This window comes from Hemiscyllium ocellatum, chromosome 11 (assembly GCF_020745735.1).
Source record: "Hemiscyllium ocellatum isolate sHemOce1 chromosome 11, sHemOce1.pat.X.cur, whole genome shotgun sequence".
Classification (NCBI taxonomy): domain Eukaryota; kingdom Metazoa; phylum Chordata; class Chondrichthyes; order Orectolobiformes; family Hemiscylliidae; genus Hemiscyllium; species Hemiscyllium ocellatum.
Genome location: NC_083411.1, coordinates 915,040 through 941,512, shown reverse-complemented (window position 1 = coordinate 941,512; position 26,473 = coordinate 915,040). Strand labels below are relative to the sequence as shown.

General features: G+C 43.7%; 1 protein-coding gene across 3 annotated transcripts in view; it reads right to left on the bottom strand.

Moving 5' to 3' along the window:
- Positions 1-26,473, bottom strand: part of ints6l (integrator complex subunit 6 like) — a 159,797-nt gene that overhangs the window by 14,989 nt on the left and 118,335 nt on the right. For all 3 annotated transcript variants that reach the window (XM_060832371.1, XM_060832372.1, XM_060832373.1), the window contains 5 exons: positions 21,285-21,500; positions 12,051-12,177; positions 10,733-10,875; positions 8,853-9,090; positions 2,581-2,988 (listed from right to left, as the gene is read on the bottom strand). In XM_060832371.1, the coding sequence (XP_060688354.1) occupies positions 2,581-2,988; positions 8,853-9,090; positions 10,733-10,875; positions 12,051-12,177; positions 21,285-21,500 (1,132 nt within the window). The remainder of the gene's footprint in view (positions 1-2,580; positions 2,989-8,852; positions 9,091-10,732; positions 10,876-12,050; positions 12,178-21,284; positions 21,501-26,473) is intronic.

Below are 26,473 nucleotides of genomic sequence, written 5' to 3'. Positions count from 1 at the left end.
CATCATATTGAATGGTGGAGCTGGTCAAAGAGATGGCCAACTACACCTGCACTGACTCTCTCTGTTTCTAGAAGGGCCTTGTTCACAGGGACATGGGTGTAATACATTCAGACAGAAATAGTCTCTACCGGTTACAGCATCTCTCTGGTCCCTAAAGACATATAAATAATTTCTGTTATTTTTGTCTGATAAATGCAACCCCAACATATTTCTCATGCTTATTTTGATTCTGTTAGCTTAACATTTACTTTGGTATAATTGTGGCTTCAGAATAAACTGCTTGAACTGACTGCCCTTGCATTCTCTAACAGGAAGGATTAGGGAAAACATAAAAGCATTCTACATTTAAATGAGGATTAAGAGAATGATCAGAGAGAGGGTAGGGCCGATCAGGGATAGTAGAGGGAACTTGTGCCTGGAGTCTGAAGAAGTAGGGGAGGCCCTAAATGAGTTTTTTGCTTCAGTATTCACTAGAGGGGGGTACCTTGTTGATAGTAAGAACACCATGGACCAGGTTAATAGGCTTGAACCAGACTGAAATGAAGAAAGTGGATGTGCTAGAAATTCTGGGAAGCATCAAGATAAATAATCTCCCAGGACTGGACCAGATATATCCAAAGTTACTATGGGAAGTGAGGAATGAGATTGATGAGCATCTTGCAATGATCTTTAGATCCTCACTCTCCACAGGAGTAGTACCGGATGATTGGAGGGTGGCGAAAGTTGTTCCTCTGTTCTCGAAAGGGAACAGGGAAATTCTTGACAATTACAGATCAGTCAGTCTTACATCTGTGGTACTTAAAAGGATTTGGAGAGATAGGATTAATGACTATTTGGAAAAACAGTTTGATTATGCCTCAAGTCTTATCGAGTTCTTTGAGGATGTGACGAGACAAGTTATAGAGTCATAGTCATAGAGATGTACAGCATGGAAACAGAACATTGGGTCCAACCTATCCAGGCCAACCAATATCCCAACCCAATCTAGTCCCACCTGCCAGCATGCGGCCCAGATCCCTCCAAACCTTTCCTATTCATATACCCATCCAAATGCCTCTTAAATGTTGCAACTGTACCAGCCTCCACCACATCCTCTGGCAGCTCATTCCATACACGTACCACCCTCTGCATGAAAAAGTTGCCCCTTAGGTCTCGTATATCTTTCCCCTCTCACCCTAAACCTATGCTCTCTAGTTCTGGACTCCCCAACCCCAGGGAAAAGACTTTGTCTATTTATCCTAGTTGACAAAGTCAAGCAATGGATGTGGTGAATACGGATTTCAGTAAGGCATTTGATAAGGTTCCCCACGAAAGTTAGGAGGTATGGGATACAGGGAGATTTGGCTGGCTGGATACAGAATTGGCTGGCCAAAAGAAGGTAGTGAGTGGATGGAAAGTATTCCGCTTGGAGGTCGGTGACCAATTGGTCCTACAGGGGTCTGTTCTTGGGCCTCTGCTGTTTGTAGTTTTTATAAGTGACTTGGATGAAGAAGTGGAAGGGTGGGTTAGTAAGTTTGCCGATGACACAAAGGTCGGGGTGTTGTAGATAGTGTCGAGGGCTGTTGCAGGCTACAAGAAGACATTGACAGGATGCAGAGCTGGGCTGAGAAGTGGCAGATGGAGTTCAACCTGGATAAATACGCCTCATTGTAGGAAGGATGTAGATACTGTAGAGAAGATGCAGAGGACATTTACCAGAATGTTGCCTGGATTGGAGGGCTTGTCTTATGAAGAAAGGTTGAGTGAGCCGAGCTTTTCGCACTGGAGAGAAGGAAGAGGGATCACTTGATAGAGGTGTACAAAGTAATGAGAGGCATGGAGTAGATAGCCAGAGACTTTTCCCCAGAGCAGAAATGACGGTAACAAGGGGTCATAATTTTAAGGTGACTGGAGGAAGGTATGTGAAGATGTCAGAGGTAGTTCTTTATGCAGAGTAGTGGGTGTGTGAAATACACTGCCAGTAATGACAGTAGAGTCATAGAACATGGAACATAGAAAAATACAGCGCAGTACAGGCCCTTTGGCCCTCAATGTTGCGCCGATCCAAGCCCACCTAACCTACACTAACCCACTATCCTCCATATGTCTATCCAATGCCCGTTTAACTGCCCATAAAGAGGGAGAGTCCACCACTGCTACTGGCAGGGCATTCCATGAACTCACGACTCGCTGAGTAAAGAATTTACCCCTAACATCTGTCCTATACCTACCACCCCTTAATTTAAAGCTATGACCCCTCGTAATAACTGACTCCATACGTGGAAAAAGGTTCTCATGGTCAACCCTATCTAAACCCCTAGTCAGAAACATTAGGGACATTTAAGTGACTGCTGGACAAGCACATGGACAGCAGTAAATTGAGGAGTGTGTAGGTTAGGTTGATCTTAGATTAAGATAAATGCTCAGCACAACATCATGGACGGAAGGACCTGTCCTGTGCTGTACTGCTCTGTTATTAAAATCTCTCCCTCACTCCAATCACAACTCTCTTGGAATGAATAGAAGCAAGTGATGCTAGTCAACAGCTTTTGGAACAGATCTGCCTATAGCATTACTAATGACTACAAGAAAGACCCTTACTTCGACCAGGTTTGCGAATCTCCTTCATGACTCTAATCCTGAGTTCAGCATTGTTACCCTCCACCACTGGGTGAACTTGCAATCTGTCAGACATGGCAAAGGATAAGCCTGGATTGTTTTCTACTGCCACATCTGTTTCATCATCAGTCTCAGATGGGCTCTCCACCGAGTCTCTCATAACCGTATCTGTCCCAAGCTTATGATCAAGTACGTCCTCAGCCACGTGATTGAGCTCGGAGACAGCCTGAAAGTCACTGGGCAACAGGTTTTCCATTGCAGAAGAGGATGTTGACGCAGGTCCCTCTGTTGGAGACATTACTGGAACATCTTCAGCTAATCTCTCTGATGGTTGCCAGTCATCCATCCTCTTCTCTCCACTCGCATCGACCAATGGAATGCTATTCATATCTAAATGCGAAAAGAAAAATAAAAGTAAAAATTTTCAGCAGTTACTACAACAATAACAAAGTAAATAACACAAAAAAGGAACAGGCCCCTTCAGCTCACCATGATTCCATTCTAAACTAAACCCAACTGCCTGCACTTGATCTATATCCCCCTATTCCCTGACTGTGTGTGTGTGTGTATGTGTCTAAGTGCCTCTTAAATACTGCTATCATCTCTGCTTCTACCACTTTCTCTGACAGCATGTTCCGGGTACCAACCACCCTCTGTATTAACAACTTTACTTGTAAATCTCCTTTCAACTTCTGTCGTCTCATCGGAAACCTATGCCTCCTGATGTTTCATTTTCATCCTGGGAAAAAGACTGACTATCCACCCCGTCCATGCCTCTCACCATTTTATATACTTCTATCAGGTCCCTTCAGCCTCTGACTCTCTTGCAAAAACAAGCTGTCCAGCACTCACTTATAGCTAATACACACCAATCCAGGCAACATCCTGTGAATCGCTTTTGCACCCTCTTCAAAGCCTCCACATTCTTCTGGTGGTGTGGTGACCAGAACTGCACACAGAACTCTATTCGTTGTCTGAAGTTTTATACAGTTGCAAAATGACTTGTCAACTTTTATACTCAGTGCCCAAATTGATGAAGCAAGTACATCATTTGACTTCTTTACCATCTCATCCATTTGGGTTGCTACTTTCAAGGAGTTATGGACCCTCTGTCTAACAATGCTAAGCATCCTGCCATTTACTGTATACTTTGCTGCTTCATTTGACCCTCAAAATATAGCATCTCACTCCTGTCCGGATTAAACTCCATGAACCATTTCTCCACTTTCTAACAAGTCAGTATCCTGCTGTATTCTTTGATATCCTTCCTCATTATTCACTACCTCATTAAGCTTCCATCCAAATCATTTGTATAATATATATGACAAGAGGTCCCAGCACCGATCCTTGTGGAATATCGCTGGTCACAGACCTCCAATCAAAAAGATGCGCCTCCACAGCTACCAGCTGTCTTCTATGGCCAAGCCAATTTTGTATCCAACTTACCATGGATCCCATGTGACTTAATCTTCTGGGCCAGCCTACCATGATGGATTATTTCAAATGTTTTAGTAAAGTCCATGCAGACAAACTCCACTACTCCACATTCAAAGATCAGCTTTGTTACTTCCTCAATGTACTCGATTAAGTTTGTGAGATAAGACCTGCCCCCACATAAAGCCATGCTGACTATCCCAAATAAGACCATTCTTCTCCAAATGCAAATAAATTCAGTCGTTAAAAATCTTCTCCAATAATTTCCCTACCACTGACATAAAATTTACTGGTCTATAATTTCCTGGATTTTCCCTGTTGCCCTTCTTAAACAATGGAGCAATATTGGCTATCATGCAGTCTCTAGGATCCTGCATGTGGCTATAGAAGATACAAAGATATCTGTCAAGGACCCAGCAATCTCCTGCCTTGTCTCCCTCTGGGGTTAGATCCCAGGGGACTGGGGACTTCTCTACCTTAATACTTGGCCAATCTCACCCCCTTCTTAATACCAACATGCCTCAAAATATAAACAGACCCTTCCTCAACCTTAGTATCATCCTTGTCCTTCTCTTTGGTGAATATTGATGCCAAGCGTTCATTAAGGACCTCATCCACATCTTACAAGTCCACACATAAATTGCCTCCGTTGTCCTTGAATGGATCTACTCTTATGCTCCTAATATGTGCATATAGCATCTTGGAATTCTCCTTAATCCTACTTGCCAAGAATATTTCATGGTTCCTCCGAGCACTCCCATCTTCTTGTTCAAGTCTTTTCTGCTTTTTTTTTACACCACACAGGCCTTGTTGGATTTCAGTTTCCTAAACTTTACATATGCTTTCTTTTTATCTTTGACTTATCTTTTAAATTCTCCTGTCATCTAGGGCTCCCGAATTTTGCCATTTTTAAAAAAGATTAGATTCCCTACAGCGTGGAAACAGGCCCTTCAGACCAACAAGTCCACACCGACCCTCTGAACAGTAACCCACCCAGACCCATTCCCCTACCCTATATATACCCCTGACTAATGCATCTAACACCAAGGGCAATTTAGCATGGCCAATTCACCTGACCTGCACATCTTTGGACTGTGGGAGGGAACCTGAGAACCCGGAAGAAACCCACGCAGACACGGGGAGAATGTGCAAACTCCACACAGACAGTCGCCCGAGGCAGGAATCGAACCCGGGTTCCTGGTGTTGTGAGGCAACAGTGCTAACCACTGAGCCACCGTGCTGCCTCTTTCATTCCCACAGGATTCCCACAGGAACATGTTCCTCCCTAAATATAGGTCTTTAAAAGACTCTGCATCAGATGTAGATTTACCCTCAAACAGTTCTCCCCAATCTAATTTCTCCAGTTCCTGCCTAATACGGTTATAATTAGCCTTCCTCCAATTTAGCACTTTCACTCGTGAACCAGTCTTAGTCTTCTCCATAACTATCTTAAAACGTACTGTTCCCAAAAGGCTTTCCCACTGAAACTTTGATCACTGGGCCAGGCGCATTCCCCAGGTGGACTATCTATATGCTGTTTCAAGAAATCTTCATGGGATGCACCTAACAAATTTTGCCCTCTCTAAGCCCCTGACTCAGTCAATATGGGGAAGTTAATATTATGCACCACATCATTCCTGGTGTTTTTACATCTTCCCACAATCTGCCTATCTGTTCCTCTCTCTCTCATGGCCCTATAGTATAACCCCAACACAATGTGCAATTTTCTTATTCCTAACTTCTACCCATATGGCCTCACTAGATGAGCCAACAAGATGCCCCTTTCTTAGTGCAGCCTTGACATTCTTAATCAGTAATGCAACTACCCCACCCCATTTATACCCTCTCTATCTCAAACTGAAATAATTTACTCAACACGTGAACAGAAAACCTCAACATTTCAGCTGTTTCCCATTGACCTTCTGTGATGGAGGTGTTGTCCAAGTATACTCACCACAACGTTACTGTAATGGTCAAGGCAGGATCATTCCTCTGCCATTTCCTTACCCTAGTTAACACTTCACCTTTTAGATCTCTGCACCACTCCATAAATACACAAACCTATTAATCAGCTTTACTAATGTTGACCATATCCTTACCAATCTGGTGATTGTAGACGCATCTGTCCATGATTGGATTGGTAAGACTGCCCACTGCACAGTGCTTTGGAAATGAAGTCCTGCCTTCACATTGAGAATACACTACAGTGTGTTTTGCGATAACAAACCATGATAAATGGGACAGACGTTGAACTGATCTTGCAACCCAAGACTAGGCATCCATGAAGCACTATGGGCCATCAACAGCTACAGAATTTGCAACCTCATGGACCAGCATATCCCCCACTCAATCATTTCCATCAAATCAGGGCATCAACCCTGGATCAATGGAGGGAATGCATGGAGCAGCACCAGATACACCTAAAAAGGAGGTCTCAGCCTGGTGAAGCTACCAAACAGCATGAGCAGCAAGTGAAAGACAGAGCTAAGCAATCCCACAACCAACAGATCAGATCTAAGCTTCAGCATATCAGTGCAAAAGATTTGCAGCAATCTTCAGCCATAAATATCCAGTTGATGATCCATCTTGGATTCTTCCAGTGGTCCCGAGCATCACAGAAAACACAGTCTTCAGCCAATTTAATTAACTCCATGTGACAAGAAGAATAGGTTGGAGACACTGGTTACTGCAAAGGCTATGAGCCCTGACAACATTCCAGCAACAGCACAGAAGACTTGTGTTGCAGAATTTGTCGCTCCCCTAGCCAAGGTGTTCCAGTCCAGCTACAATACTGCCATCTACTCACCAATGTAGAAAATTTAGATTTAGATTACTTACAGGATAGAAACAGGCCCTTCAGCTCAACAAGTCCACACCGACCCTCCAAAGAACAACCCACCCAGATCCATTCCTCTACATTTACCCCTTCACCTAACATTATGGGCAATTTAGCATGACCGATTCACCTAACCTGCACATTTTTGGACTGTGGGAGGAAACCGGAGCGCCCGCAGGAAACCCACGGAGACACAGGGAGAATGAGCAAACTCCACACAGATGGTTGCCTGAGGTGGGAATTGAACCCAGGTCTCTGGCGCTGAGAGGCAGTGCTAACCACTGTGCCACCATGCCACCCACTATTTTGCCCAGCTATTTCCTGCACACAAAACTCAGGACAAATCCAACACAGCCAATTACCATCAGTCCACTGTCAATCATCAATCAACTGTCAATCATCAGGAAAGTGATGGAAGGTTTCATCAATAGTGCTATCAAGCAGCAATAACTTGCTTCCTGATGTCCAGTTTGGTTTTTGTCAGGGCCACTCAGACCTCATTACTGCTTTGGTTCAAGCATGAAAAACAGCTGAAAAGAGCTGAGCAGAGAGTGACAGCCCTTGCCATCAAGGCTACTTTCAACTGAGTGTATCAGCAAAGAACCCAAGGAAAACTAGAAACAATGGGAATCAGGGGCAAGTTCTCCACAGGTAGGAGTCATTCCTGGCACATAGGAAGAAGAATGTCAAGTCCTCTCGGCTTCAGGACATCTCTGCAGGAGTTCCTCAGGGTAGTGTCCTAGGCCCAACCATCTTCAGCTGCTTCATCACTTGTGACCTTCCCTCCACCCTAAGATCATAAATAGCGATGTTTGCTAATGTTTCATAACATGCAGCATCATTCACAACTCCTCAGATACTGAAGCAGACAATGTTGAAATGCAACAAGACCTGGACAATATTCAGCTTGGGCTGACAAGTAACATTCACAGCACACAAATGCAAGGCAATAACCATCTCCACTAAGAAACAAATCTAACCACTGCACTTTGACACTCAATGGTGTGATCATCACTGAATCCCCCCACTATCAACCTCCTGGCGGTTACCAATGGCCAGAAACGTAACTGGATTCACCATATAAACACAGTGACTGCAAAAGCAGGTCAGAGGCAAGGAGTACTGAAGAGAGTAACTCAGCTCCTGACTCAAAGCCTATCCATCATCTTCAAGACACAACGGAAGTGTGTGATGGAATACTCTCCACTCCTAGTTTGGTGCAGCTCAAACAACATTCAAGCAGCTTGACACTCTCCAGGATAAAGCAGCCCACTTGATTGGCACCACATCCACCAGCATCCACTCCTTCCAGCACCAATGCTCAGTAGTAGCAGTATTTACTATCTACAGGATGCTCTACAGAAATTCACAAAAGAACCTACGACAGCACCATCCAATCCCATGACCACTTCCATGTAGACAGTCAAGGGCAGCAGACACATGGGATCATACCAATCTAGTCATTTTATATTCATTTATTCACTATGGGTCATGGGCTTCACTGACTGGGCAATATTTATTGCCCATTCCTAGTTGCCCTTGAGAAGGTGAGGGTGAGCTGCTTTCTTGAATATCTGCAGTCCCTGTGCTGTGGGTTGACCCACAATGGCATTAGGAAGGGAATTCCAGGATTTTGACCCAGCAATACTGAAGGAATTCAGGACCCAGCATGTCTGGATGGTGAGTGGCTTGGAAGGGAACTTGCAGGTGGTGATGTTACCATGTGTTTGCTACCTATTCCTTCTTGGTAAAAGTGGCTGCAAGTTTGGAATGTGCAATACATAGCCTTGGTGAATTTCTGCAGTGCATGCTGTAGATACCAAGATACTGCTACTGAGCACTGGTGGTGGAGTGATTGGATATTTGTAGATGCAATACCAAACATTCAGTATCTCCATCACTCGCATGTAAAATCTCATGGTCTGTGAGATTCAAAGACATTAATGGTGTAACCATAATGCTGTAATGATGGCAGCATCTTTACCTTTATGGACTGTGGCATGCTTTACAATATTGGGTTGGGGTTGAGTTCCTGGACTTGGACATGAAGGAGGCCCCTTTCCTCCAGTGTGATTGATGATAGGTGGAGTCTGAGGTCGCCGTAGTAATGGTGACATACTACGCCTTCTCTTCAGTGATCCAGGTGTATTGCATTCGCCAGGCCGTTTCACCTTGTTCTGTGGTCCTGCCACAAACTCATCCGCCTCATCTATCATCATTCCCTGATTATACAAAAACAAACACAAATGAAGCATTATAACTCGAATCTTGGGAGAATTGTAAACTGTGAAAAGGACATGTGTAACTCCAAAAGGCCACTGACATGAGGAAGCGGACAGGTTTCTGGCAGGTGCAGAGAAGTTTGAAGTAACGCATTTTGAAAGGAAGAACACTGACAGACAATAGAAAATGAGGATATAATTCTAAAGGGGATGCAGAAGAAAAGGGACCTGGGCATATACATTCACAGATTATTGAAGATGACAGGAGAGGTGGAGAGAGTAGTTAATAAAGCATAAGGAGTATAAATAGAGGTGGCATTGACATTGTACTAGATAGTCGTCATATTTTGTTTCTAATTTCCAGCATCCTTGGGTTTTTGGTTTTTTTTTAACCTGTCAGATCTCAGCTGGAAAGTTATGTACAGTTGTCGGCACATTACAAGAAAGATGGAAACTTCAGTGATGAGGATAGATTAAATTAGGAGCTGTCCTCCTTGGGCAGAAGGTGGCTCAGAGAGGTGATAGAGGTTTTCAAAATCATGAGCATCTGGACAGAGTAGATAGGGAAGAAGTTGTTCCTGTTTGTAAAAGGAAGGAACATGAGGTCACAGCTTTAAAGTGATATGCAAAAGAAACAAGGGTGATAAAAGGAAAAAATGTTTCACTCAGCAAATAATTAGGGTATGGACTGCACTGCCCTGTCTGAAAACAGTGGAGGCAGATTCAATTCAGACTTTCAAGAGGACACTGGATAACTATTTAGGTATAAATGGTGCGGAGGGGGTTGGGGAGAAAAAAAAACAAGAGCTGGCAGTAGTAATGATGCTCATTTGAAGAGCCAGTGCAGATATACTGGAGCTACTGATCTCCTTCTGCACTGAAACAACTCTGATCAAAGGTGTTCAAATCCCCGTATCAAAATGATAAGTAGTCAGTTTGGTTTCTGCCCATTCTGCTGCATTGTGCTATTCTGCAGGCAGTCATCAGAGGCCAAAGTGTCAGCGACTGCATTCTGAAAAGGCAGGGCAGCTCGAGCTTGATACAAAGTAGAAAAAAAATGAACTGCATCTGTTTTAAATGTAAAATTTAAACATTTCAGCCTGCAAACCCATTTATACTCACTGCTCTTCCATTCTGAATTCTATACAGTCCCCACCCAATCCTTCCTTCCAGTTCACCAACCCAATGGAGCGGTTTCCAATCCATCGAATTTGTGCTCCAGTCTTCAACACCAACTGCCTACTCCTATTATGGCCCATGCATTTGCTCACCATTTCTAATACTTGCTCGGTTTTATAGGTCATCTTGAAATACCTGTGATGTTAATGGTGCAGTGTAATTGTATGTTGTCCTAGACAGGTTACTAAAATGTTGCTGCCAGTCAAAACCAGTTAATATTTGATAGGTACACACACCCATTGCAGACTACACCAGTGTCTGCAACAACGGTTCATGATCAACATTTCTCACCAGTTACATGTTCAATGCCCACTCAGGCTTAAACACACTATATGAGATCACTGCACTATAGTTTGAAATCCAATTTCATGCGTACAAGGTTGCCCGTCACGTGTACCATCTAACACTGACAAAAGCTCAAATTGCCAAGTATCCTGCTGTTACAATGCTGCCAGCTACCTACTTTCTTGTCCTGCTTGAAGGGATTGCCAAACGTATGGAGCCGTTTGGGTTGGTCTGGATCAATCTCACGAAGAGGCGATGGCATAAGTTTCAGGTATTCTTGATAGTTACCCATCTGTGCCACAGGAATACTGTGCAGATAATCTGCAATGAAAGGAAAGCTGGGCATTAGCTCCAACAGATCTATGTTGTGCACTTATCACTTCACATGTCTGGTAGTTGCATGGATAAACATTTGATAAGAGCAAAAGTTGAAACAAACGCAGAGCACTGGAGAAATTCAGCAAGTTTGGCAGCATCGATGGACAGAGAGACATAGCTAATGTTTCAAGTACAGCATGAGTCTTCTTCAGAACTGAAAAGTGATGGAAACAGGTTTGTTTTTATACTTTTGACAGAGGCACAGCAAGAGGGCAGATGCTATAGAGACCGTGTACAAATACTGGGCCTCTTCACCACCTGCATCTTGCTCCTCCTCTGCCTCCAAAACTCCTCAGTTCTGAAGAAGAGTTGCACAAGACTCGAGACATGAACTGTGCTTTCTCTCCACAGGTGCTGCCAGAACTGCTGAGTTTTTCCAGCATTCTTTGTTTTTATTTAATATTAATACTTTTGATACTTCTAAGTAAAATAACAACCTAATTACTTTAAATAATTCATTCATTTTTAGGACTTGGGAATTTTATTAGAACAGCACTGGAGATGATGAGATGTGTGTGTAAGCATATAAGCATATTTAGCATATTTACAAGTGTGTGCATGGGGTGTGTGTGCACGTTTCATAAAAAACTTGAAATTTTTTTAAAAATCTGGAATTAAAATTCTGATGATGACCATGAAAGCACTGCTAATTGTTGTAAAAACCAATCTAGTTTATTCAGTCTTTATGGGTAGAAATCCACTACCCTACCCTGCTTTACCGACACGTAACTCCATACCCACAACAATGAGATGGTTGGCACTTAACTGCCCAGTGAGCCACTCAGTTGTGTCAAATTGCTAAAATGTCTCGAAGGCAAAAGTGGAGTAAGAGGTAAGCTTGCATTAGAGAATGAGGTGTACCAATACCAAATGGATCTTTTCAAGGTCAACTAGGGGTGAGTATTAAATGGTGGCTCAGCAAAGTCCACATTCCAGAAATGAACGAATGGTCAGAGATGCCCTCATTCACAGAAATTGTGACAAGTTTGGCTTCTTATCCTTCACATCTCCAGCACAAGATGATCATCAAACGTTTTCTTTGCCATTAGCTGATATGGAAAATTGAATATATCTGCTGCCATGCATTTGCAGCGTTATACCAATCTCATTCAACTTACCTTCATCCTGCCCACGGATCAGTTTCTGGGTTGTTTTCAGCAGATTTGATCTCATTCTTGTTAGTTGGTCTAACAAGCTCCGGCGAGGAATATCATAGGCATTCCTATAAGTCTGAGGCTTAACATCCTAGTTTTAAAGATAAAGCAATTTTAAAATTGCATTTTCTTGGCAACAAGTCCAAAATACATGAAGAAATGCTAGCATATTTCATTGGACTAGCAATCCAGAAGCACAAGCTAATTAATGCGCAAAGGCTAATTAATGCTCTGGAGACACGAGTTCAAATCCCTCTCTGGCAGTGGGTTGAACTTAAATCAATGCATAAATCTAGAAGTGAGAGATATCCTCAGTAATGGTGACCATGAACCTATCATTAGTTGTTGCAAAAACAGATCTGTTGCCCTAACTGAAGTAATGAGAATGAAATCTGCTATTTGTTTCTGGTCTGGCCAACATGCCAAATCCACAATAATGTGACTGACTCTGAACTGCCACCTCAACTGGCAGGGCAAGCCACTCCAGTTCAAATAAGTTTAAAGATGCTCAATCGACAGAACTACTCAAGTACCCTTTCTCTTGCCTGAACAATCAGCACAGTTCGTGCCTTTGCTGTTTGAGTTCAAGTATTTCTGGACATCGGAGTGCATCTAAGAAAAATTAACAAAGAGCAAAATCCATAGATGACTTTAGGAACCTGTGTGGGAGAGCTCACAGCACAGGAGCAGAGAGTGGAAGATTAGGGAAAATTTCCATGTTACTGATAATGATGTCTGCAGTAAGTGTTTTTGGTTGCGAATCCTATTGGATCACACAGATCAGTTGGAACGGCAGTTAGGCATTAAGAAATTTACAGGAGTTGGGGATGTGATGGATGGCAGTTACTGGAAGGAAAAAAAACTGTAGATACAGTCAGGTAGATGGGTTACCGCCAGGAAAGGTAGGAAAGAGAGACAGGTAGCTCAGGAGTCTCCCATCTCAAACAAGTATGCAGTTTTTGAAAATGTAGCAGGTGACGGACTCTCAGGGGAATGTAGCATGAACAGTCAAGTTTCTGGTACCAAGTACTGGCTCTAATAAACAAGGGATAGGTCAGGTTCCAAGTAATCGATGGTGACAGGGGACTCTCTAGTCAGAGGCACACACAGATGTTTCTGTGGCCAGCAAGCGTGAAATCAGACTGGTGTGTTGCCTCCCTGATGCCCGGGTTAAGGATATCTCTAAGACAGTGCGGAATATTCTCAAAGGGGAGTGGGACCAGCAGGGACACATTGGCACTCAACATAGGAAGGAAAAAGGATGAGATTCTGAAGGGAGAATATAGGAAATAAGGCAGGAATTTAAAAAGGTAGTCCTCGAGAGAACCTGGATTACACACAGTGCTACGAGCTAGTGAGGTAGGAATAGGAGGATAGAGCAGAGGAGTGCGTGGCTGAGGAGTTGGTGCAGGGGAGAAGAGTTCACATTTTTGGACCATTGCAATCTCTTCTGGGGTAGAAGTGACCTATATAAGGAAGGGAGGATTGCACCTGAATTGGAAGGGAACTAATATACTGGTAGGGAGATTTGCTAGAGCTGCTTAAAAGGATTTAAGCTAATTAAGGTGGTGTCGCTCCCAACAAACCTTCTATCTAAGCCTCCCAATGACTAACACTCTCCCTCCTTTCCCTCCTTCCCTTCTGTGCAACAGGGATAGGCTCTGTGCCAGAGACCTGGGCCCCACTGCATACCCCTGGTAAGTCATCCCCTTCAACAGTATCCAAAACGGTATACATGTTTTTCAGGGGAATGACCACAGGGGATCCCTCCACTGACTGTTTTTCCCCCCTTTGAACAGTCACCCAGCTTTCTTTGTGCCTAGGAGTAACTACTTCCCTGTAACTCTTATCTATGTGTAGGGAATGCTGGATAACTAGAGAATTTGAGGTTTTAGTTAAGAAAAAGAAGAAAGTATATGTCAGGTATAGACAGCAAGGATCGAGTCAACCCGGAGAAGAGTATAATGGCAGTAGGAGTATACTTAAGAGGCAAATCAGGAGGGAAGAAAGGGAACATGAGATAGCTTTGGCGCATAGGGTTAAGGAGAATCCAAAGAGATTTTATAAATACATGAAGACAAAAGGGTTACTAGGGAGACAATAGGACCCAAAGATTAGCAAGGCATCCTACGTCGGGGAGATATTACAAGAGTATTTTGCATCACTGCTTACTGTGCAGGACATGGAAAAACAAAATATGGGGAAATAGATGGTGACCTCTTGAAAAATGTCCTTTTAACAGAGGTGATGGTGCTGGATGTCTTAAAATGCATAAAGGTGGATAAATCTCCAGGAGCTGATCAGGTGTATGGAATAAGCTACCAGAGGAAGTGGTGGAAGCTGGTACAAATTTGCTGAGAGGTACGAGGGAGGAGCGGAGGACTGCTGGGAAGGTGAGTATAAAACAACATTCTTTGAACAGAGCGGCGAGGAAAGAGTGCAGAGAGAAACAAAGGCTGCCGAGAAGTTTTTAAGTGGGTGAGATCTAAACCCGAGACACTACACCGTAGGGCCTCCCTCCCACCCACTTTCTCTAACCTTACTAAGAGTCTGTAAACTCGGTAAGTTTTCAGGTTTTCTCACTTTTTTTTCTTTTCTTCTCTTCCTTGTTTAGTTCTGTGTGGGCTTTCAGAGCTGCAGGATATGGATATTAGGGCAGTTGTATGTTCCTCTTGCAGAACATAGCAGGTGAGAGACACTTCACATGCCTCTGCCGACCACATCTGCGGTAAGTTCACCTAACTCCAGCTCCTCGAAAACAGAGTTAGGGAACTGGATGAACTACAGATCATCCGAGAGGCTGAGGGGAAAATTGAGAGGATGTATAGGGAGTTGGTCACTCCTCAGACACAGGATAAGGACAGCTGAGTTACTGTCAGGGGGAGGAAATGGAACCGATGGTCAGAGCAGGGATCTCCTGTGGCCGTTCCCCTCAGCAATAAGTATACCGTTTTGGATACTGCTAGTGGGGATGGCCTACCAGGGGAAAGCCATGGATGTCACATCTCTGGCACTGAGCCACAGAACGGAAGGGGGGAAAATAGAAAAACGCTAGTGGTAGGGGACTCGATGGTTAGACGGATTGACAGGAGATCTTGTGGTCAAGAACAGGACTCCGATAGGTATGGTTGCCTCCCCAGGATCCGGGATGTTGGGTTTACAGGATTCTGAAGGGGGAGGGGGAGTAGCCAGAAGTCGTGGTACATATTGTCACCAATAATATAGCCAGGAAAGGGATTGAGGATCTGAAAGTGACTACAGAGTTAGGTTGGAAGGTGAAGAGCAGGACGAGTAGAGTAGTGATCTCAGATTTGCTACCGGTGCCACAGGATAGTGAGGTGATGAACAGTCAGCAAATGCAGCTTAACACGTGGCTGCGAGGCTGGTGCAGGAAAGAGGGCTTCAGATACTTAGACCACTGGGATACCTTCTGGGGAAGGTGGGACCTGTACATGAAGGACAGGTTGCACCTGAACTGGAGGGGCACAAATGTCCTGGGTGGGAGATTTGCTCATGTGGTTCGGGAGGGTTTAAACTAGTTTGGCAGAGGGTTGGGAATCAGAGCCACATGTCTGAGAGGGAGTCAGTTGTAGTTAGGGCAGTGACAGGATGTAGTGAATCTATCGGGAAGGTTCATTCCAAAAAGGAAGGAAGAAAGATCCTAGGAGGAGGCATAGGTGGCCGTGGTTGACGAGGGAAGTTAAGAAACACAAAGTTAAAAGAGAAAAAGTATAACATAGCAAAGATAAGTGGGAAAACTGAGGACTGGGAAGCTTTTAAAGAGCAACAGAGGATTACTAAGAAGGAAATACACCGAGGAAAAAATTAGGTATGAAGGTAAACTGGCCAATAATATAAAGGAGGATTGTAAAAGTTTTTTATATATGTGAAAGCAAAAAAATGGTTAAGACTAAAATTGGGCCCTTGAAGACAGAAACAGGGGAATATATTATGGGGAACAAAGAAATGGCAGAAGAATTGAATTGGTACTTCAGATCTGTGTTCACTGGGGAAGACACAAGCAATCTCCCGGAGGTAACAGTGGCTGCAGGACCTGAACTGAAGAGAATTTATATTTGCCAGGAATTGGTGTTGGAGAGACTGTTAGGTCTGAAGGTGATAGGACCCCGGGGCCTGATGGTCTACATCCCAGGGTACTGAAGGAGGTGGCTCGAGAAATCATGGATGCATTGGTGATTATTTTCCAGAGTTCAATAGATTCGGGATCAGTTCCTGCGGATTGGAGGGTGGCTAATATTGTACCACTTTTTAAGAAAGGTGGGAGAGAGAAAGCAGGAAATTATAGACCAGTTAATCTGACCTCAGTGGTGAGAAAGATGCTGGAGTCTATTATAAAGGAGGAAATTACGACACATCTGGATAGTAGTAACAGGATAGGTCAGAGTCAGCATGGATTTATGAAGGGCAAATCATGCTTGACTAATCTCCTGGAATTTTTTGAGGATGTAACTCTGAAAATGGACGAGGGAGATCCAGTAGATGTAGTGTACCTGAACTTTCAGAAAGCTTTTGAAGAAGTCCCACATAGGAGGTTAGTGAGCAAAATTAGGGCGCATGGTATTGGGGGCAAAGTACTAACTTGGATTGAAAGTTGGTTGGCTGATAGGAAACAAAGAGTAGCGATAAACGGCTCCATTTCGGAATGGCAGGCAGTGACCAGTGGGGTACCACAGGGATCAGTGCTGGGACCACAGCTTTTTACAATATATGTTAATGATATAGAAGATGGTAATAGTAATAACATTAGCAAATTTGCTGATGATTCTAAGCTGGGTGGCAGGGTGAAATGTGATGAGGATGTTAGGAGATTACAGGGTGACCTGGACAAGTTAGGTGAGTGATCAGATGCATGGCAGATGCAGTTTAATGTGGATAAATGTATGGTTATCCACTTTAGTGGCAAAAACAGGAAGGCAGATTACTACCTAAATGAAATCAATTTAGGTAAAGGGGCAGTACAGAGAGATCTGGGTGTTCTTGCACACCATTCAATGAAGGTAAGCATGCAGGTACAGCAGGTAGTGAAGAAGGCTAATAGCATGCTGGCCTTCATAACAAGAGGGATTGAGTATAGAAGCAAAGAGGCTCTTCTGCAGCTGTACAGGGCCCTGGTGAGACCACACCTGGAGTACTGTGTGCAGTTCTGGTCTCCAAATTTGAGGAAAGACATTCTGGCTATTGAGGGAGTGCAGCGTAGGTTCACGAGGTCAATTCCTGGAATGGCGGGATTACCTTACCCTGAAAGACTGGAGCGACTGGGCTTGTATACCCTTGAGTTTAGAAGGCTGAGAGGGGATATGATTGAGACATAAGATTATTAAAGGATTAGACACTCTGGAGGCAGGGAACATGTTTCCGCTGATGGGTGAGTGCTGAATCAGAGGACACAGCTTAAAAATACGGGGGGAAACCATTTAGGACAGATGAGGAGAAACTTCTTCATCCAGAGAGTGGTGGCTGCGTGGAATGCTCTGCCCCAGAGGGCAGTGGAGGCCCAGTCCCTGGATTCATTTAAGAAAGAGTTGGATAGAGCTCTCAAGGATTGTGGAATTAAGGGTTATGGAGATAAGGCAGGAACAGGATACTGATTAAGGATGATTAGCCATGATCATATTAATGGTGGTGCAGGCTCAAAGGGCAGAATGGCCTACTCCTACACCTATTGTCTATTGTTTCTCATTCCATGAAGCAAAGGAATCGGTTAAAGTGTGTCTGCTTTAATGCAAGGAGTGTGCGAAATAAGAGTGATGAACTTAGAGCATGGATCAGTACTTGAGGATATGATGCTGTGGCCGTAACAGAGACGTGGGTTTCACAGGGGCAGGAACGGTTGCTAGATGTTCCAGTGTTTAGAACATTTAAAAAACACAGGGAGGATGGAAAAAAAGAGGAGGGGGTGTAGCATTGCTAATCAGAGAGTGCATCACAGCTACAGAAACAAAGGCTGTTGAAGAAGGTTTGTCTAATGAGTCAGTATGGGTGGAAGTTAGGAACAGCAGGGGAGCAGCCATTTGACTGGGGGTTTTCTACAGAACCTCCCAATAGCAGTAGAGTGATTGAAGAACTCATAGGCTGGCAGAGTTTGGAAAAATTCAGATGTAGCAGGGTTGTTGTTATGGGTTACTTCAACTTTCCCAGTATTGACTGGAACCTTCTTAGTGCAGATGGTTTGGATGGAACAGTTTTTGTCAGGTGTGATCAGGAGAGTTTCCTTACTCAGTACGTAGACAGAAGGCAGCTTACGGAAGGTGGACGAAGCAAGGATCTAGCACAGCTTTAGAGGATTACAGGCTTGCTAGAAAGGAGCTCAGAAATGGACTGAGGAGAGCCAGGAGGGGGCACGAAAAAGGTTTGGCAGGAAGGATTAGGGAGAACCCAAAGACATTCTACTCATATGTGAGGAATAAGAGAATGATCTGGGAGAAGATAGGGCTGATCAGAGATAGCGTAGGGAACTTCTGTGTAGAGTCTGAGCAGGTAAGGAAAAAACCCATTTTTGGGGCTTTCCCTCGGTTTTCACTAAGGAAAGGGACCTTGTTGCGAATGAGAACTTTGAGGAGCTGGGATACAGGCTTGACCAGATCAAGATTGAAGAAGTTGATGTGTTGGAAATTTTGGCAAACATTAAGATTGGTAAGTCCCCAGGGACAGACCAGATTTATCCCAGGCTGCTTCGGGAAGCAAGAAAGGAGATTGCTAAGCCGCTGGCAAAGATCTTTGCTTCCTCACTCTCTACAGGAGTCATACCTGAAGATTGGAAGGAGGCAAAAGTTGTTCCTCTTTACAAGGATAATAGGGCAATCCCTGGCAATTACAGACCAGTCAGTCTTACCTCTATGGTCAGCAAAGGTTTGGAAAAAGTACTGAGGGATAGGATTTATGACTATTTGGCAAAGCATCGTGTGATCAAAGACAGTCAGCATGGCTTTGCGAGGAGCAGGTCATGCCTCACAAATCTTATTGAGTTCTCTGAGGAGGTGATAAGACAGGTCGACAAAGGATTGATTGGAGTCATAGCTTTAAGATATTAGGAGGAAGGTATAGAGGGGACATCAGAGGAAGGTTCTTCATGCAGAGAGTTGTGAATGCATGGAATGTGTTGCCAGCAGTGGTGGTGAAAGTAGAGTCATTAGGGACATTTAAGCGACTGCTGGACATGCACATGGATAGCAGTGAATTGAGGGATGCGTAGGTCAAGTTATTTTAGTTTACATCAGGATTTATCCTCGGCACAACATCATGGGCCAAAGGGCCTGTTCTGTGCTGTACATTTCTATCTAAATACAAAATTTAAAAGGTATCTGGATGAGTACATGAATAGGAAGGGTTTAGAGGGATATGGGTCAAATGCTGGCAAAGGGGACTAGACTGGATTAGGATATCTGGTCGGCATGGACGGGTTGGACCGAAGGGTCTGTTTCCGTGCTGTACATCTGTATGACTCTAGGTGTACCCTAGAACTCTGTGGGAAGCTGGGGAAGTGATTGCTGGGCTTCTAGTAGAGCTATTTGGAAATGCAGGTGTTGGACTGCGGTGTAGAAAGTTAAAAATCACACACCAGGTTATAGTCCAACAGGCTTAATTGGAAGAACTAGCTTTCAGAGCGCTGCTCCTTCATCAGGTGGTTGTGGAGCATAAAATTGTGAGACAGTTTATAAGCAAGCGTTTACAGTGTGATGTAACGTTTCCTAGAAATTCTGTCTTACAATCTTATATTCCACAGCCACCCGATGAAGGAGCAGCGCTCTGAAAGCTCGTGCTTCCAATTAAACCTGTTGGATTATAACCTGGTTTTGTGTGATTTTTAACTCTGTTTGCATCATAGATAGTTACAGGCGAGGTCTGGAAGACTGGAAGTTGGCTAACATGGTGCCATTATGTTGGGAAAAGCCAAGGAACCATAGACCAGTGAGCCTGCCATTTTGGGCAAAGTGTTGGAGGGAATCCTGAGAGACAGGATTTACATGTATTTGGATAGGCAAGGACTGATTAGGGATCGTCAACATGGCTTTGTGTGTGAGAAATATGTCTCACTAACATGATTGAGCTTTTTGAAGCAGTAACAAAAAGGGGTGGAAGTGACCTATATGGTGTTCAGGAAGGTGTTCAACGAGGTTCCTCATGGTAGACTGGTTAGCAAGGTTAGATCTCATGGAATACAGGGAGAACTGGCCACTTCAATACAGAATTTGCTCGAAGGTAGAAGAAAGAGGGTGGTGGTGGAGGGATGCTTTTCACACTGGAGGCCTGTGACCAACGGTGTACCATAAAGAACTGTGCTGGGTCCACTGCTTTTGGTCATTTATATAAATGATTTGGATATGAACACAGGAGGTATAGTGAGCAAGTTTGCAGATGACACTAAAATTGGAGGTGTAGTCATCCACTAATTTAGAAATCATGTTTTTGATTCCAAAGTCTAAACAGCTGATGGCATTTGTGAACAGCAGTGAATTTATTCTTTTTTCTTCACTATAGGAGTATAGGAGCTGGGACGTTGTGGTGAGATTGTACAGGACTTTGGTGAAGCCTCTTCTGGAATGCTGTGTATAGTCTGGTCACTCAGTTAAAGGAAGATTATTATTAAACTGGAGGGGGTTTGGAAAAGATCTACCAAGATGTTGCAGAGAATGGAGGGCTTGGGTTATAAAAATAGGCTTGAGCTTTTTTCACTCGAGTGTAGGAAGTTGAGGGGTGACCTTATAGAGGTTTACAAAAGCATGACAGGTGTAGATAAGGTGAATAGCAAAAGTTTTTTTCCCCTATGGTGGGGGCGTTCAAAAGTAAAGGGCATATCTTTAAGGCGAGATGAGAAAGATTTAAAAAAGACATGAAGGCAACATCTTTACAGAAAGCTGTTAGTGTGTGGAATGAACTTCCACAGGAAGTGGTGGATGCAGGTACAGTTAACAACATTTTAAAAATTTTGGACAAGTAAATGAGTAGGAAAGGTTCCGAAAGATATGGGCCAAATGCAGGCAAGTAGGATTTGTTTAGTTTGGGAACATGGTTAGCCTGAAGGCTTTGTTTCCATGCTGTATGATTCAATGACAAATCCACACGCCACTGAAGACTCATTCAGTTATCTTTGCAACATTAACAAAGGAATGGAACTTCTGTTACAACACAAAAAACAATTCCTGTTCAACCAAATATTGTCATGGAAGCAGTGTTTACCTTGTTTAGGATTGCAATCTGAAAGCCAGCAAACTCCTTCATATTTAGTTCCATGGGCCTGAGGGGCACTTCCCCAGAAATTCCTTGCAGGAGCTGCTTGAAGTCTCTGCGATGAGCCAGAGACAGAACACTAGACTGGTTTTTAACTTTGATTCCCAACTCTTGTGGGCTCTTTTTCCCAACAGATGCAATTATACGATCGGACTCTATTTTGGCCTGAAACACAAAACAACTTTATGTTACATACATTTTATTACAAACTCAAGTCCACAGTAGAAATTTCACCCAATTCAGAGGCATCAGAAACACCTGTGAGTAGCTCCCAGACTGTTCCTACTGTGGTGGACTCGCAGCACCGAATTTCTATATGTAATACTGCAAATTTCTACAACAACATTACAATAATCTTCTACATCCCCTTAAATAAATATATGAGGGCTTTGGTTTAATGTCCCATCTGTAGGGTGGTACATCTGTGAGCACTCCTTTAATGTTGCACAGGAGTGCTGGCCATGATTCTGCCCTCAAGATCGAGGAGTGGGACTTGAACTTTGAAATTCAGGAACGAGAATAGAACCAACTGAGCCAGAGCTGAATCACTAGGCTCCCAGCTCAAATCAGCCAGAAGAAAAGTACAAAAAAACAACAAAAGAGGTCATTCAACCCAACATGCCTAATCCGAATGTCAAACCTCCACCCTTCCTCATCGAACGAGATCAGCATGATCCTCTATTCCTTTTTCCCTCATTCGGTAATCCCACTTCTCCTGAAAGGCACAGAATGAGTGGCCATTCAGCCTGTTGTGTCTATGCTGACACTCTGATGGAGAAATTTATTAACTGTCATTCCCTTTCCAGGCACATTCTTCCTTTTCATTATTAATTCCATTTCATTTTTAATGTTTCAATTGAACCAGGCTCCAAAAACTCTCAGACAGTGCATTCCAGAACCTAATCATTCACTCATGTAAAAGTCTTCCATACTAGTGAGTTATGAGAAGATTTGTAGCTCAGGTTGAGGATCTGGATATAGGTTTGCTTGATGAGCTGGAAAGTTTGTTTTCAGACGTTTCGCCACCATACAAGGTAACATCTTCTGTGAACCTCCGGTTGAAGCACTGGTGGTGTAGCCCGCTGTCAATTTATATGTTTGGGTTTCCTTGGGTTGGTGTTGTCATTTTCTGTTCTGTTTCCCAGGGGTGGTAAATGGGATTCAAGTCTGTTTGTTCATACAGTTCTGGTTGGAATGCCATGCTTCTAGGAATTCTTTGGCATGTCTCAGTTTGGTTTGTCCTAGGATGAATGTGTTGTCCCAGTAGAAATGGTGTCCTTCCTCATCCGTGTGTAAAGATACGAGATACACATGCCTTTTTGTGGCTGGTTGATGTTCATGTATCCTCGTGGCTAGTTTTCTGCCTGTCTGTCCAACGTAGTGTTTGTTACAGTCCTTGCAAGGTATTTTGTAAACGACATTAGTTCACTTATTGTCTGTATAGGGTCTTTCAAGGTCAGTGTGTTGGGGGTTTGTGGGCTACCATGATGCCAAGGGGTCTGAGTAGTCTTTGATGTAGGGGAAAGTGACTAAGGCTTCTGGACGCATTTTGTCTGCTTGTTTGGGTTTGTTGTGAGAAATCAGCAGACTGTGTTCATTGGATACCCATTCTTTTTCAATACACTGTATAGGTGATTGTCCTCTGTGCTGCAGTGTGTGGTGGCTCATTGAAATAATGTTCTAATGCAGCTTCGTTTGTGGATGTTGAGATGGATTGCTTTTGTAGTTCAATATTTGGTCCGTATGTGTTTTTTTTCCTGTGTATGTTGGTTTGAAGTTCCCCATTGGCTGTTTGCTCTACTACAACATCTAGGAATGGCAGTTTGTTATTGTTTTCCTCCTCTTCAGTGCATGTTATGCCAGTAAGGATATTGTTGATGGTCTTGAAGGTTTCCTCTAATTTGTTTTGTTTGGTGATGACAAAGGTGTCATCCATGTAGTGGATCCAAAGTTTAGTTTGGATGGTTGGCAGAGCTGTTTGTTAGAGTCTCTGCATTACTGCCTCTGCTAAGAACCCTGGTATGGGAGATCCCATGGGTGTTCCATAGGTTTGTGGTTGAAGGTGAAGTGTGTGGTAAGGCATAGGTCCACTAACGTAGTGATACTGTCCTTGTTGGCGATGTTTCGTGTATATGTTTTTGGTTTTTCTCAGTGTAGACAGCGTTTCCTTGGCCAGACTGATGTTGATGGATATGAACAGGGCTGTTACATCAAAGGAGACCATTATTTCATCCTCTTCTATCTTGGTATCTTTGGCAGTCTTCAGGAATTTTGGGTGGAGTGGATGGAGTGGTGCGAGACTTCTACTAAACGCTTTAGCCTTTTGGCGTAGCTCCTCGCGTGTGTCGCCAAATACCAGACTAATGCCATTTACACATTCGCTGATGACACCACCATAGTCGGTCGAATCTCAGATGGTGACAAAAAAGACTACAGACAGGAGATGGAAGACCGGGAAAAATGGTGCAATTACAATAACCTAGCTCTCAATGCCGGCAAAACCAAGGAACTCATTATAGACTTTTGGCAGGATGTTGCTCATGCCCCCCTACACATTAACACAGCACAGAGGTGGAATGAGTGGAGAGTGTAAAGCTCATAGAAGTGGTCATTCACAACAAGCTTTCTTGGACTCTTCATGTGAACGCACTCATTACAAAATGGGTTCCAAGTCAATTTTTGTTTATAGAGTTCCAGTTGGAATGCCATGCTTCTCAGAGAAATGATCAATGATGCCCACAACAGACTCCGTGAATACAAGCGGAAAGTTTTGCACCAAAAATCTTTACTCAGTCATGCAACAGACCATGAATGGACAGACGCTGTACAAAAAGCCACAGACATTAGACAGTGAGAAATACAGAAAATGAAAATACTAGACCTACAGAAAAAAGTAGACAAACTTACCCAAAATAACAACACTGACAACACAAAAGCATGGATTAAAAAACAAACTTATCTGACCAACCGCTAACAGACATCGCAAAAGCAGTCTTACTAAGAGGATTAAATTACAACTTCCAGGATGCGGACAAGGAAGATTTCTTTGCAGCATTAGAAACAACAGTGAAAGACATCCAACTCACAGAAGAAACCCAGTAAATCATCATGCAGGCAGGCGAAAGTGAGCACTGCAGATTCTGGAGATCAGAGTCAAGATTAGAATGGTGCTGGAAAAGCACAGCAGGTCAGGCAGCATCTGAGGAGCAGGAAAATCGACGTTTCGGGCAAAAGCTCTTCATCGGGAATGAGACAGGGAGCCTCCGGGGTGGAAAGATAACTGGGAGGGGGTGGGGCTGGGGAGAAGGTAGCCAAGAGTACAATAGGTGGATGGGGGGGGGGGGGGGGGGGGGGGGGGGGGGGGGGGGGGGAGAGAGAGAGAGAGAGATGAAGGTGATAAGTCAGAGAGGAGGGTCAAGTGGATAGGTGGGAAGGAAGAATGGCAGGTAGGACAGGTCATGAGGATGGTGCTGAGCTGGCAGGTTGGAACCATCAACTAGCCACAAAAAGACATGACCCACCCTCACTAGTATCATTACACACGGATGAGGAAGGAGACCACTTTGACTGGGACAACACATCCATCCTAGAACAAGCCAAACAGAGCCATGCACTAGAATTCCTAGAAGCATGGCATTCCAACCAGAACTCTATCAATACAGATGGGCCAATGGGCTGAGAAGTGGCAGATGGAGTTTAATTTAAATAAATGTGAGGTGCTGCATTTTGGGAAAGCAAATCTTAGCAGGACTTATACACTTAATGGTAAGGTCCTACGGAGTGTTGCTAAACAAAGAGACCTTGGAGTGCAGGTTCATAACTCCTTGAAAGTGGAGTCACAGGTAGATAGGATAGTGAAGGCGGCGTTTGGTATGCTTTCCTTTATTGGTCAGAGTATTGAGTACAGGAGTTGGGAGGTCATGTTGCGACTGTACAGGACATTTGTTAGGCCACTGTTGCAATATTGCGTGCAATTCTGGTCTTCCTATCGGAAAGTTGTTATGAAACTTGAAAGGGCGCAGAAAAAATTTACAAGGATGTAGCCAGGGTTGGAGGGTTTGAGCTATAGGGAGAGGTTGAATAGGCTGGGGTTGTTTTCCCTGGAGGGTCGGAGGCTTGCTGGGAGGTGGGGAGGGGGGACCTTATAGGTGTTCATAAAATCATGGGGGGCATGGATAGATCAATAGACAAAGTTTTTTCTCTGGGGTGGGTGAGTCCAGAACTAGAGGGCATAGGTTTAGCGTGAGAGGGGAAAGATATAAAAGAGACCTAAGGGGCAATTTTTTCACGCAAAGGGTGGTACGTGTATGAAATAAGCTGCCAGAGGAAGTGGTGGAGGCGAGTACAATTGCAACATTTAAAAGGCATCTGGATGGGTATATGATTATGAAGGGTTTGGAGGGATAGGGGCCGGGTGGGACTAGATTGGATTGGGATATCTGGTTGGCATGGATGAGTCCATGTTGTACATCTCTATGACTCTATAACAAACTCATTGACTTGGATCCCATTTACCGCCTCATGAGAAAAAGAACAGGAAATGACATCACCAATCCAAGGAAACCCAAACATATAAGTTGAAAGTGGGCTACACCACCCGTGGTTCTTCTAGAGGCTCACTGAAGATGTTACCTAGTATGGTGACGAAATGTCTGAAAACAAACCTTCCAGTCAGTGAGCGAACCTACATCCACTCTTCCATACTCTCAATTTCTATTATTTTTATAGTCAATCTTTGCTAGTTTCTAAATGTTTCCTTTTTTCTGGGCCATCACTAAGCTTTGCAACACTGAATGAAATACTTTTTATTTTGCACTCTCTTTAATAGACTTAATTAGTCAAATATGGTATGTCCTTATCAATTGAAAATACCTTTCTTGAGAGTCACAAAATACCTCCTTCAATGTCTGCCACTGCTTCTCTTCTGTTTTACCTTTTAACCTATTTTCCCATTCTACTTTAGTCAACTGGTCCCATACTCTTGCAATTGCCTTTGAGTTTAAGAAACTAGTTTCAGGAAAATATCTCTCATTTTAAAACTGAATATGAAAGGATTTCACATTATAACCACTCTTACATCAGGACAAGACAAGGCAGATCTTCACGATGGCCAGGGAATCCAGAACCAGGGCTCAAGG